The sequence below is a fragment of the Vicugna pacos genome, unplaced genomic scaffold, assembly GCF_048564905.1.
Source record: "Vicugna pacos unplaced genomic scaffold, VicPac4 scaffold_144, whole genome shotgun sequence".
Classification (NCBI taxonomy): domain Eukaryota; kingdom Metazoa; phylum Chordata; class Mammalia; order Artiodactyla; family Camelidae; genus Vicugna; species Vicugna pacos.
Window position 1 is genome coordinate 33,748 of NW_027328824.1, and position 14,804 is coordinate 48,551.

At 40.1% G+C, this 14,804-nt stretch overlaps 1 protein-coding gene across 1 annotated transcript in view; it reads right to left on the reverse strand.

Annotated features, from left to right (window-relative positions):
* Positions 1-1,600: 1,600 nt before the first annotated feature.
* LOC140695117 (uncharacterized) overlaps positions 1,601-14,804 on the reverse strand; it is a 31,837-nt gene continuing 18,633 nt past the window's right edge. The window contains exons 5-12 of the mRNA XM_072958022.1: positions 10,747-10,773; positions 8,881-8,939; positions 8,531-8,648; positions 7,871-7,994; positions 3,240-3,299; positions 2,984-3,141; positions 2,585-2,705; positions 1,601-1,874 (exon numbers count right to left, since the gene is read on the reverse strand). Coding sequence (XP_072814123.1) covers positions 8,643-8,648; positions 8,881-8,939; positions 10,747-10,773 — 92 coding nt within the window. The 3' untranslated portion in view covers positions 1,601-1,874; positions 2,585-2,705; positions 2,984-3,141; ... (1 more) ...; positions 7,871-7,994; positions 8,531-8,642. The remainder of the gene's footprint in view (positions 1,875-2,584; positions 2,706-2,983; positions 3,142-3,239; positions 3,300-7,870; positions 7,995-8,530; positions 8,649-8,880; positions 8,940-10,746; positions 10,774-14,804) is intronic.

Below are 14,804 nucleotides of genomic sequence, written 5' to 3' on the forward strand. Positions count from 1 at the left end.
AAGTGAGTATTTACAAACCGAATCTTCCTTTCTAAATTTCAGTTTTAAGCGTTTAAAAATATAATAGCAAAAAATTTTCACTTACAAAATTGACAAAAACATAAACAATAATCTGGAATAAGTTAAAAAATAATGCCCATGTTCTAAATGGAGAAACTTCAGGGCTGTACTGAGGGGTAAAGTAAGAGGTGAGAATGTAGAGACATCAACAAATTGCATGGAGGAAAGCAGTTTTGTAAAGATGTAAGTTCTCATCAGAATAATTCAAAACTTACTGAAAACTCCCATGGCAACTCCAATCTGATTTTTTTTAACTTGAACAAAATATTTTGGAATTCTTCAGGAATAATAAAATCATAATACTAGACAAGAAAATTTGGGATGGAAGAAAAGAATGGAAAAAATTCAGACTGCCAATTATTAAATAAATTTTTACAATATGTAAGTTATGGTGCTGGAGTAAGAAAGGCAGATTGACAGAAGGGAACCATGAGCTCAAAAAGAGACTCTAGTGTACACAAGTATTTTGTAAAGGTGGGATTTCAAATCAAAGAGAAAAGTATGACTTCAGTAATTGTCCTGAGACAATCAGACAATCACCTAGAAAGAATAAATACTATTCCTCTCATAAGGACCACAAGATAATTTACAGACAGTGATGTAAATATAAAAAAGTACTAATAACAGCAAATACAACACTTTGCTCTTATTAACTCAACTAACCCTTACATTAACAAGTACTATTATCATCTCCATCTTAGAGATTAAAAAAAACCTACAGAGGAGATTTATTCCAGTATAAGAAATTATTTTTAAGAATAATTTCAAAGATAAAACACATAAGGAATACATTTATTATCATAAGAATATTTTGAGACACTACCAAAATAAAAATCCTCCTAAACAAAATGAAAGGAAAGAAATGACAAGAAAAAGCTCTGTGATACATGTTGTTGAAGACAAGAAGTTAATGTTCATAACATACAAAGAGCTGTCACAAACCAACAAGAAGCTCCCCCACTTAAATGTGTGCAAAGGATAAAAGGAATCATTCATTTTAAAAAAGTCAAATGGCTAATGAGTGAAAAATGCTCAATACCTCACTGGTCATCAAATGCAAACTAAAACAATGAAAAAGCACTTTTGCTCATCATATTGGCAAATATTTTTAAAAGATATTCTATCTAGTGTCCATCTGTGGGAGAAGAAACCATGAGCGACATTTTCAGAGGACGACATGTCAATGGATATGTAAACTCTGAAAAACGTACGTACACAATGACTCAACACCACTTCTAGGAATCGTTTCCTTTAGGAAAAAACAAATTAGGTCCAAAAAGATGTACCCATCAGGGCATTTACACAGCACTGTTTACAATGGTGGGAAGAAAAACTGAAGTGAAATCATATCCAGCAATAGAGAATTGGTTACATAAGTAATTGTGCATCTTTTCATTCCCCTATGGAAGGAATTTCTAGAGTTACTTGAATGGAGTCTGTGATGAATGTAAATGTCACATCCAGGGACTAAATTTCCAGAAGCCTTAACTAAGGGAATACTCATAAAAGATCACAGGAATGTCTGTACAAGAAGGATGCCAGTCAAATATCCTTTCTGACAGTGGAAAATGGAGAAAATTTAACTGTCCACCATCAAGACAATGATGCGGTAAATCACGACGAGCTGCGAGCAATGAGGGAGCCAGCGTTTCACCGTGGTCCAGGGCCTTGTCCACAGCATTCTCTCACCAAAGGTGTGCGTGGGAAAGAGACCACACCCGCAAATCAGGAGACCCCTCCACTCTATCTGAAAGGACCGGGTGAGTCTGGAGTGGGAGGACGTCTATGATATACACCTGAGTGATTAAAGCGAGCTGCAGAAAAACATATAGTATGGTCTCATTTTTAAATAAAGCATATATACACACACGTATACATGGAATTCTCATATGTGTGTATATATGTATGTCATAGGCATAAAGGTCATGAAATATATATATCAAATTTTCAACAGTTTTTACTCTTCGGAAATAAGGGGAAGGGAGGTAGGGCCTTCCTCTACCACCACAGTTCTCTTTTCAGTATTTCAGTTAAGTATACTTGGAATTTAAAAGTTTATTTAAGTCCGAAGTAAAATTGACAATGCCTCCACAAGACAGAATGCTATACTGGTCATCAAAAATCATGCCAGAGGAGATAGAATATTGTAGAAAAACATATAAAAAGCCAAATGGAAAATGGAGGTGTCCACACAGTAAACAGTCACAGAGTGCTCTCTGGTTTTTTATGACAGAGGTGATCCACACTGATGAAAATATACGTTAACGTCTTAATTATTATCTTTGAATAGCGGGACAAGGATAGCCTCTTTTGCCCCCCTTTTCAGAGTTATTATTTTAAATGCACATTCTTTTTCATCTGAAAAAAGCATTTTTGGGTGTGTAGTACTATGCATTGGAGAATAATACAAGAATACTTAGAGAAACAAGTAACTAGGAGACAAAGCAGCAGCATCACACAATGTAGGAAGGGCGATCCTGATTAACACCACGCAGTTACATAAGGACCCACAAAGTGAGAGCACCTGCTGTAACAGGGCGTGGCCCCCTTCTATTTGTCAGCAGTGTCTTCAGGGCTGAGGCAGTTCTGAGCACGGCCAGTGTCAGTGCTGGTGTCTTGATTGATGCTACTGGGGGTGAGGGCACCTGCAAGCCGAGAGGAAGAACAGAAATCATCCTCTGCCTTTTCTGTCTTGTTTCTTTGTTACTTTAAAAGAGAGCCATATATAAGATAAACCGTGTATCTCCCCAAATGAAATTTCAGTAATGAAACCGTTTTTAAAGACTTCACAGCTTATATTCTGCCTATAACTGTCTTTTCAACAAAGATCATATTTATTAAATGTTAATTAACTCAGTTAATTAACTCCCTGTTGAAACATTCTAGTAAAGAACATGAAATGCAGTATGTAAAAGAACCACACCTGCAGTGACTAGCTCAGCTGTCTTGACGGCAGTGCAGTCAGCCCCCACCATCCCGTGGCCCTGAGCTCCTGATGCTGGTAAGAGATTACGCTGCCGCCTCAGATGGAGAGAAACGGTGAAAGCATTTCTTGAACCCTACAGCACTGACAAAACATAACTGACAAATCCCAGGCCGCTTTGAGGCTCTCATTTTCTGTTTCTGGCCAACCCCCATCAATGAGCAGAACCACCCAATCCCCGAGCCATGGGACTCACGTGGGAAGCAGTTTTGGAGAAATTTCCAGGTATAGAATGTAACCAACTATACATAGAACTCTGAAAAAGAAAAGATGCCATACTCTGATTTTGGAAGACACTCAAAATATTCTCCTAAGCCTTAGTAGCTGGAAAGGCTGGGCTTCTCCTAAGTCACTTATTTATTTCACAGCCAGTAAGCATCTCCCTCAAATCCTGCTTCCCTGTGTCTGCTGGGAGCTTGAAGCACACTGCTGCTGTCGATCTTATAAGTCACATGGCAGAGACATGTGTCTCACGCCTGCAATCCTCACACAGGCTCGCCTCCTAGCCTCACTGTCTGAACTGGGCCCCATTTTCTCACCTGTTTATTTGGTATCTGTTCTTCTGTAAGCTACCTGAAATGCGTTTTGGAACATGTCAGAAGAAGCAGTGGGTTGAGAAATGGACAGATTGAGAGGTGAGAGATGGGCAGACAGAGAGAGAGACTCCAAGAAAAGGGGAACAAATAAAATTTCCTATGCAAAACCCTCTTCTAATCAGGGAAGGAAACCACCACGGAAAAGTGTGAAGAGGCAGGTAGCTTAGGACTGTTTCCTGGATTCCATGAAAAGTAATACCAAGAGATGAGAGGGTAGAACTTTAAATAGTGAAAGAAAAAAAGCACGCATGCTTGAAAAATATATCTACAATATGTACTTTCTAAAGAATAGACTGAAATCAGCAGGGCCCAATAACACTACACTTGGGTATTTACAGAAGTGAGAATCCCATCTCCAAACCACAAGGCATCCCTTCAGAGCACTGACAGTCTACATGGGGCGGTCATAAAGCCATCACCGCAAAAGCTATGCTACCCTGCACTTACAAGGAATGAGCAGCTGTGCTCAGGCTGCCCATGCGCATCATTTAAAACCTACAGCACCTCTACGGGGGGGACGCCTAGCGAGCCCCGTCTCTGCAGGACAGAAAACCAGTTCTGGAGAGGCTAAGCCGACTTACCAGTTCTCCATCTCACAGGACTGGTCTCTCCAGAGCAGGACACGAACTCGGACCCACGATTGTAACCATGGTACTACAGTGCTTTGTGTGCTGTTTGTGTGTATAATACATTTGTTTCTATCATGAAAGGTTATTTAATAAATGATCGGTTGTCTTGTCTATCTCATTAGCTCACAATCAATCTTTATACTGTTGAATTGTACTCTTTTCCCCTGAAGAAAGGAACGGAAACAGCGGGGGTCAGAAAGAGGTGGGGCTCCATTCTTTATCTGGGATCTCATCTCATCGAAGTCTCCAAACAGGGAAAAGGAGCAAATGTTCTCTTTATCTTTTAAAGAGAGGGCTCCAGTGATGGTGACTTATTCAATTACAAAATCAAGGCTGGGGAAAGGGCACATGCAGCAACTAGAGCAGTATCAGCTGTAGGAAGGTCAAAAGTGCTCACGGGAGGGCTCAGGGGGCAGCCTCATTTAATTTCAATCAATAAAACAATAACAAACTCTAAAAATACTGGCCTACAATGGATTAGCTCTTTCTTGACATCTAGCAAGTTTCCACAGCCCACATGTAACATTATCGGGAACGAGTGAAAGGAAGAGTCCACACACAAGGAAAATCAATGCCACAGGCAGGCTGAAACCCAGGCTGGAGTTTAGGAAGAGAAAGGGCATAGTTAAGAACTGGGGAAAGGCTGGGGAAAAAAATCATCACAAGGACTCTCAAGCATCATCCAACAATCATATAATCATTCATTCAAGAGAGAGTTACTGAGGTCGTATTCTGTGCAAGATTGTACAGCGGGTGAAGCAAGAGCGCAGCGTCCATGGTGGCAGCAAGTTGCGGGGCTCAAATACACTTCTGATCCCAGTACCTTGCACACTTGTCCTCAATATAAAGGCAAAGATAATTAAAGTAAAATAATACTCTGTAAACTCAAAGCATTGTTGAAAAAAAAAGTTAAAGAAGACCTAAATACCAGGACAGACACTCCACACACATTCCCCTATCAAAAGAAAGTGCTCTTGGAATGGCAGTGCTCCCCAGAGCGATCCGTATATTCAACGTGGTCTCGATCACAATCCCAGCGGGCTCCTCTGCAGAAACTGACTATCTGCTGCTACAATTCATATGGGAATTCGAGGATCTCAGTAACCAATACGTACTTGAAAAAGAAAAATTTGAGAGGACTTATAATTCTCAATTTCAAACCTTACAACTGTATCTCCAGGTGAGATTAGAGGCCATTGTGAAGTTATTACTGTGTTAATCCTTATTTACTAAATTCTCTACAATGAATATTACTGTTACAATAAGAAAAATAAAAAGTAAGTTATCCTTTAAAACATGCACACCGATTCATTCATTGGGAAAAAATTATTCTATCAATTAAGAGATAAATATCTATTGAAAAAGGACAACTTAAAAACAAGAGTGCATTTGCATTTTTCATAAATTGAAAACTGAAAAGCACAAAGACGTCAAGTTTCTAGGGAGACCAATGCAACATATTAATAGTTATTTTCAGAAATTCTAATTTAACAATGAAAACTCTGGAAAGGGAAAATCGTGACTGAGAGCCAACTGCAAACACATGGAGAGCAAAGGCCTAGAAATCACAGTTCCTTTAACTCTGCTCCTAACACAATAGGAGAGGAAATTCCTCACTGAGGGGACAGTGGAATCCCATGCATAAGACAGGATACACAGTACAAACTGCACTAGAATTGGGGGTGATATCCATAGAAGAATTCTAAAGTTACAAAATTGCTGAAAAACTATTAAAACACTGACAGAAAGATTAAAACACACAGTCATATATATTATATAGAAACATATGTAGTCTGCTCCCATGTTGCATTTAAATACAAATATATTTGTTCATTTATGGGCACTTATGACTTTATCCCTGGTAGAATATTTCAACTAAAACAAATAATCAATATAACACTCCTTTTGTCAAATCTACTTGATAAGTTACTCTGCTATGTAAACATAATGTGTCTAAGATAGATCTAAAATTAGTGAAAAAGACCTTTGTATGGCTTCTTGAACTATTCTCAAAATTCAAAGCTTAATTTTAAAACAGATCTGAACAGTAATTCTATATTACCTTTCCCGTCGTGAAATGAACAACACAGTCTGTTGTCAAAATTCTGTCCTTACAATGATTCACGAGCACCGTATCCTCACAAAACTGCTGGACAGCAAGGCACTATCCAGACACTGTGACCCAACAAATGAAACACAATGAAGACAGTGACCCTATTCTGGAGGGTTTATAGTCTGTGTCAACACCAGGGTTTTATCTGATTGGTTTGATTTGTTGGCAAAATAAAATCAATCAAGTACTTTCTTCTTTGAGCATTCTATAAGTCATGACTCTGCTGTTAGTGTCATGAGCAGGAAAGACTTAAGCATGACTTGATTAGATCAACTAGCAACAATCATCACTGGAGAGTGAGTAATAAAGAAGTTAACTGATAGCAATGCTTCTCCCTACATGAGACCTAAAATAAATCGACACTGATATCCGAAAAGAAAATGAGAATTTGAGGTCCCCAATAAGAAAAAAATCTAACAAGAAATCAAAAAAGTAAAGATTTTTTCATTAACGTTTCCTGGAAAGATTGGAGCATGGTGGTGTTGAGCTCAGATGCTAGGGAAAAACATGAGGGTCTGAATTCCCACAGCACTGGGTAGCTTTGACACTAATATGTCAGTCAAATTCTCTGCATCTCAGTCTCCGATGCATAGACTGGGGACAACAACCGCACCCATCTCCTAGAACGGTCCTAAGAATTAAGTTATTTTATATATACAAGTTTTAATAAAATACATCAGATATTAAATATTACCCCAAAAGCACAAGGAAAAATGAAAACAGAGATAAATTGGAGTTCATTAAACTTTAAAACTTTGCTTCAAAAAACACCATCCAGAAAGTGAAAAAACAACACTCAGGAGAAAATTTTTTCAAATCATTTATCTGATAAGGAATTTGTGTATCAAAAAAAAAATTCCACAGCTCAACAATAAAAAGGCAACTCAATTAAAAAATGAAAAAATAATCTGAAAAGATATTTTTCAAGGAAAATATACAAATGGCCAATAAGCACAATGAAACGGTGTTCAATAACATTAGCTCTAAAGGAAATCAAGTCAAAACAACTAGGAGAAACCGCTTCACATTCACTACAATAGGTTAAAATCAAAAAAAGATTAACAAGCACTAATGAGGACACAGAGGAAGCAGAGCCCGCAGCCATTGCTGGTGAGGATGTAACACAGTGTGACCACTTTGGAAAACATCCTGGCACGTCCTCAGAGAGTTGAACATTTGGCTTCTGAATGATCCACCAATTCTGCTTCCTGGGCACACAAGTAAGAGAACTGAAAACAAATGTTAACATAAAAACTCCTACAGGAATATTCACCATTACTTTTCGCCATTAATTTTCAGAGCCAAAAAACAGAAACAACCCAAATGACTATCACGTGATGAATGGGTAAATAAAGGGGCCCAGCCATACAGTGAAATATTATTCAGCAATAGCAAAGCATAGAGTACTGACTCAGGCCACAACATGGACAAACATTGAAAACGTTACTCAGTGTGAAAGAAGTCAGTCAAAATAGACGGTTCCACTTACATGAAGTGACTCGATTTGCATGAAATGTTCAGCACAGGCAAATCCACAGAGACAGAAGAGTGGCTCCCTGGGGCTTGGGGAGGATGGGGAAGTTGATAATGTCTGCTTATGCGTACTGGGTTTCCTGTTGGGGGGAAGAAAATATTCTAAGATTGACTGGGATGCACATTTCTGGGCATAGAGTAAAATCCGCTGTACATTTTAATGGGTGATTTGTATTAAAACTGTTAAGAACAAAAGCACCTCGGATTAGTACCTTCCATAGTAAATGCAAATTGCTAACATTTATTACAGGAAGAAGAAACTGCCTTCAGCATGAAAGCAGGAGATCAGCAAATATTAGTTAACCGAAATTGGACAAGAGCATTTCACTTGAAACTGTTGCTGAGTGTACAAGAAATACTCAGACATGACAAGGAAAATCAGTTTGACATCACGAAGAAGCATTCTGCTTCAAATGCAAATCAAGGATTCGGCAAGCCCAGCTGCTACAAATGACCAGAGAAGAAACCTGGTTCTTAAAACAAGCACCAGAGCCAACAAGGAAATGGTGGTGAGGAAAGCAGGCGGCCTAAAATCTGGAACAGTGTGCTACAAATAATTTCTCCACTGAAAATTCAAAAATAAAATGAAAGTGATGTAATGCTGTGTTGAACTCACGTGAATGGGCTTCCTGCAGTGCTTGACAGTTCTGTAACCCCGAATGACTCAGGAGAATCAGCATGGCTCCTGGGAGTCCCCAAGTAACTGCCCATCAGCACGCTGACCACCATCACATCTGCCAGGGTTGAATTGCAGAGAAGAGAGCAACCTCTGAAAGGCACAGGGAATGTTGACAAGGGAATAAAAGGCTGCGGTCAATCCTGGGACAGAGGCCCTGTGAGCAGAGGCCAGAAGGCTGCAGGTGAACTGGAGTGGCCCTGGGGCAGGAAGGGACCACAGGGGAGCATATCTCAATTATCTCCTCTCTCTCCCTCGGGTAGGAGGGATAAAGCCTGCATCCTTCTCACCTGGAACTGTGGGTTCTGGCTGGCGGAAGTCTTACCGACACGGAATGAATTTCTCAAGACTGTGGAAAAAGGAAAGAAAGCGAGAGGGATTAGGGAGCCAAATCCACGAGTCTCTCAAATGCTCCCATATTTATTGTGTATAATCAAAGTAAAAAGTCAATAACAGTTATGAGATAGTAGGCAGGAACTTGGGGAAAGAAGGGATGAGACAGAGATTGTAGACTCCACCATGAGTACTAAGGCTTAGTTTACCTTTAGGGAAGTCATGGGCTGAGGGGAACAAGATACATTTTTTAGACATGTTCATTACAAAGCAGACCACCAGACCAGCCTGGTCCCTGTTTTGGGGATAATAGACTATCTAACACCACGCAGGCCTGGCGTTTATAGCTGAGGGCCTGGGTCATTGCTCTGCAATAAGCAGTGTGCTATCTATAACCTCAAATATGCAAGCAAGGCATTGTCTCTGCTTTTTATGGCAAGGAGACAGGAGTGAGGATGCACAGGTGTTTGCTTTAAAGCAGTTAATAAGCACATTTTTTTTCTTAAAGTTGACAGGCGGCTGCGATGTGTTACAACTTGTTAACTCAATCATGGGCTCCCACATGGAACCATTATGGAGGACATCCTAGGATGAAAAATCCTGGCTCTGGATCTTTTCCTGCCAGCTTCGGCCACTCCAGCAGGGTCTAGACACATCCCTGAATAACGATCCCACAGAACCACCTAAACTCTTAACTCCTGGTGCTTGAAACTTAATTTTAGCTCTACACAACTTAATGTAGAAAAGTTTCAGAAATAAAAGATATTATATTCTTTTTATATCTCATCATAAGACTGATTTTTCTGATTGCTCTAAGCTGCTTCTACATGGTAAAGCACCTAATTCTGCAGGTGAATTCAGTACTTTCCTTTGGGCATAACTAGACAGTCTGGGCTGTCTGACTTCTATTAGTCAAATACCAATACACTTAATTGATTTCTTTGTTCATCAATTTCAGCCTGGAGGTGAGGGTCTATCACTATTTTCCTCAGCCCACCCTCTACTCTTTTCTCATCAGCATCTCAGGCCTCCTGAAAACAAAACAAAGCATTTGTTTCCCTTCATCTACACTTTCCACAAAGGCAACAGGAATCATCATGCCTAGAGAATGAATTCAACACAAATGTTAAAACAAAAATCTATAAACCTGAAGCAACTCCATCTCCGACTCATGATACACAATGACATGAGAGTAAGTGTGTCAGGTACAAAGCATGCGTGAGCCTGACCACCTCATTTCTATTCTTCAAAGGAAGGAAGGTTTTCGTATTTTTTATTATCATTCTTTGTCATTGTTTCTGATTAAGCCAAAAAATTTTTTATGAAATAATTAAGCACTGCAATAACAGATTTTCGCTGTATCAATTACAGAAGGAATTCAGAGGGGATAGGAAAACCCACCTCTGTAAAAAATGCAAAATTCCTTCCCCTGTTAAGAACACGAATACAAAATGCAACAGAATTCAAATTCTTGTGGAGAGGACAAAAGCCACAGAATCAAAGCAAAGTCATTATTATGACTCAATCCAAAATTCACTGGACAAACATGCTCAATGCATTCAAATAATTTTTAAGGCACACTGCAAACCATTCACTTAATTATCTACAGGCTAGAGGAAGAATTTCCCTCTATAACAGACAACATAAATCAATAGGTTGCCCCACCAAACAAGGAACAAACATCAGGTTTTTTGCAGTTCTGATAAATCAGCAAGTTTTAAAGATCAAAATCCAGAAATTTTAAACATTCATTCACACCAGAATGAATCAAGCACTTAAAAAAAATAAATAACCCAAAGAAACTAAACACATTGATCACGTACCTGGATCAATGAGAAATTCTTGTACAGCTGGAAAAAAAGAACAGTCTATAGACTTATACTTGAAAAATAAAACTACTTTTAAAGATAACTGCTAAAACACATTTCATCATTCATGTTGCCTTGAAAAATCTGAGGCACTTGTCTCTGATCAGAAAAGCAATTCTGAGTATTAGTATGTTACAATTCAGTGCCAGTTTGCTTTAGAAGAAAAAAGAAAAGCTACTGTTTCTCATCTTGCACAAAGTTTAAAGAACCTCCCTGCCTCTATCTCCTCCCATTTTCTAAGCTCATGCTCCCCAACCCTTCTGAAACAATTATGAGAACCTCTTATTCCCACCAATATGCCAAATCACAAAAGAGTATCAATTTATTTGTGTAAATATATACCTACACCTTGAACTGGAGGAGAAAGATTTCAGAAGGCTATATGGAACTTATTGCTACATTCCTGAAATCACACACATACACGTTCACAGAGACACAGACATATACAAACTGAATTACTGGGCACTTCACAAGCTAAGGACTTACAACTTCTAGAAGATAACTTTGTAGTTAGTTTAAAATACAAAACGGTCAGCTTTTGAAAGCCTTGAACATTGCAAAATCATCCAAATATCAATGAGATCCAATTAGCCTTCTCTGTAGAATGTAATTCCCCATGATGGCAAAGCAGACCCTAAGAAGTAGTGGATCCAAGACTCGTGTTTTTCACTAGCTATGATCGTTTTAAAACATGTAAACAGATTTAGAAAGGTATGTCCCTATGACATTTATTCTTATTGAGATGGCATATGTATTCAATTGTCTATGCAGAAAATAGGACCCATGATGGTGTTTAAGAAATATTTTGTGTATTGAAATATTTATTTTTAAGTGCAGACAAGGAGGGTGGGTATTACTCCATTGTAGAGCACCTGTTGTGCACGCACATGTTCCTGGCTTCAATCCCCAGTACCTTCATGAAAATAAATAAATACAAGTGCTTACTTAAAAATAAGAATAAATTTATATAAAAAAATAAATGCAGACTAAAAAGCACTGCAATCTAGGAGCCACAATTATAATAAAAAACAAGTGTTTCTATCAAATATTGACTATATGCCAATCACAGAGACAACCACAAATCACACCTGACAACCATCACGTGTGATTCTCAGCAATCCTACTAAGTAGACACGGATGAGAAACCCGGCTCTGCGGATGAGGAGACGGAGCTCGGAGGAGCCGGGGACACTGACCGTCCTGCTCCCCGTGACACCGCATCAGCCCAGGGCAAGCGCTGACAGAGCTGCACTGAGGGGACACCCAGCTGCATGGAACCTTGGGGCACTGGGGAGTCCTAGAAAATACTCAAAAGTGTTCAATGAAAAACCATCTCAAATATATTACTCTGTGCCCCATCCTCTAAACACAGAACATGTCTGGGACCTTTTTGATGCCTCCGTGTCCTTTCTGCCATCATCAGTTACGTGCCCTCTCAGCGCGACCAGTCATGAACTGGACCCCATACGAAGTGCACTCAGATGGAAGAGCTTTAAAAGCTGTTTTATGAAGTTTGTAAGACTCTGTCTATTCCTCACACAGGCGGTCATCCAGCACTACTCACCGGTGCGGATGTACCACCTGAAATCACACCTTTCTGCTTTTTAAAATCCCTTCATGTAATACAGACTTTTAAACAGCAAAGAAGCAGCTCAACCACAGACAGTGGACAGCTTTTCACCAAATGGACTCGAACAGCACATCTGACAACCTGGAAGCCCTTGTCTTCTATTAAACCCACTTCCAGGTACTTCATCATTTTCGGATTGGTGGACTCGGCCTCTGAATGGCCTACTCAGAGAGATCCCATCCTCACATCCGGGGGTGGGAGAGGACCCTGCTGCTGGGAGAAATCAGTGAGGAAGGTGGACATCCTCCAGCCATTTCTGCACGGGTAGAAATGCCACATGCTCAGAAATTATACCGTCAGCACCCCTGGGCTCCCATGGACTGGTTTCACATTAAGCAAACTTATGACACACTGATGCAAGAAAACCAGAAATTTAATTTATTAATGTAACAGGAGATGTGAAACTACAAACCAGATTGAAATATCAGAGTTCAACCATGAGTACAGATTCTCCTCCACGGCCCAATCTCGGGCAGGCAGTCACATGGCAAGCGTGGACAGAAGCAGAGCAGGAAGGGTTTCTAGATTAACTCAATGGACTAAATTTCTGTTATAAGAACAGATCTACTGCCTGGAAAACAATTAATGCCAATCACGGGGCACACTCCATGGACAGTGGCTGAGACACGACTGTGAGCACCTGTATAACTCCACTTTCCCTGTCCTTTCTGGTCTAACTGATGCAGAGGTACAGAGGTCCAGGGATGCAGATACCTGTAAACACCCAAAGCCCATCCCTGGGAGCCTGGAAACCAGATAGCCAGGATTTAAATCCCAGCTCTGCCACTTACTAGCTCTGTTACCTTGGCCAAATTACTTACCCTCTGTGTGCCTCAATTTCCACACTGTAAACCTGGGATAACAATCAAATCTTTCTTACTCACTTGTTGTGAAAATTGGAGGATTCATTTCTGTAAAACTCTCAGAAAAGAATGTAGCACATTTTTGGTGCCCAACAAATTTCAATTTAATAAGAAAGTGATTTACAAGTCTCCCATCTAATCATCTTCTGTGTTTCATGACTATTCTGAGTCCCAAAGGAAATCCTTATTTCCCCTCTTATAAACTCTTGAGGAGCACCCTTCTGTTTCAAGCCACCACCTGTTTAAACTGAGGGGGGATTCCCTCCTCCCCACTCCTCTGGTCCATGGGAGACTGCTTCTCCCTTCACACTCCTGACCACTGGCCCACGGCTAGCCCTCCTCACACTAACAGATTGAGGTGTGAGTCCGGGGAGACAAGCAGGGCATATGAAAGCTTTCCTTCCCCTCCAGTGTTGGCCACCCTTAGGAAGCAGCCGGGATGCTCAGTTCCATGGCAAGACAGTCCTGTGCATTATGGGTCAGAATCTCTCAAGGGAATGCTCGCTGTGGACCAGAGTTACCTGGGACTGCGTAAGTCTCTAATTCTGGGACATAGTGTCATGACACTCACTCTCCCACAGCCCTGAATTTCATGGAGAACGTGGCTTCATCAGTAATAAAGGAGACATTTATCGCCTGCCTGTTCTTCTTTGTCATCTCTCAGTTGGCTGCTGGACACAACATGTGTATAAGTATTGGGTCCCCTTAAGCCCCAACATATATGAAGTAACAAAAATTCTGTGGCTTAACATTGGTTCAGGGCGACTGTGTAAATGTCCTGACTCTGCTGATGCTAAATTATGTGTATAGGAACTATGGAACCTCCTCAAATATCTTTCATCATAAAACCAGCTTTTCTTATTTTCCTGTTTCTCAGTAATTGCCAAAGACTATCAAATGATGGCTTCACACCAAATAGCAGTTAAGATTATGAGCCCTCTTGTCATACACACTGTGCTAAACACTTTACATAATTTCTAATTCTCACAATTCTACAAAGCAGAAATGAGTGTCCCCATCTCACAGACGAGGGAAAAACTCAGAACGAACTGACTCAGGATCACGTAGCTCAGTGGCAGCGCGTGCACGCAAACCCAAGTCAAAACACCACACCCCTTTGTATATGTACCAAATCTCCTACCACCCATTGACACACAGCGGTGGGGATAATACTTAGGGAACTCAGTACACTTTTCAGCTTTAAGGTGCTCCAGAGGCCGCTTCTAGCTCTTTTATAAAATCCCGGCTCACTGGTTTCTAACACTGCAAGAAAAGTCCGATGTTGCAACTGTTTGCACAGGAAGTCTGAAATGTTCACAGCGAGATGATAGAATAAAACTAAGACATAAGCAGAATAATAGTTCCAGGTAGTCAGACATAATGGACATTGTGCTACCCTGAAGCATTAAGCAAAGGAATCAAAAAAAAAAAAAAACGTTTAAGACTTCCTTTACAAACAGGAAAGTTAAGACTGTAAGAAGGTGCAACAGCGCCACCTATGGCTTAAAAGGCCTTCCTGG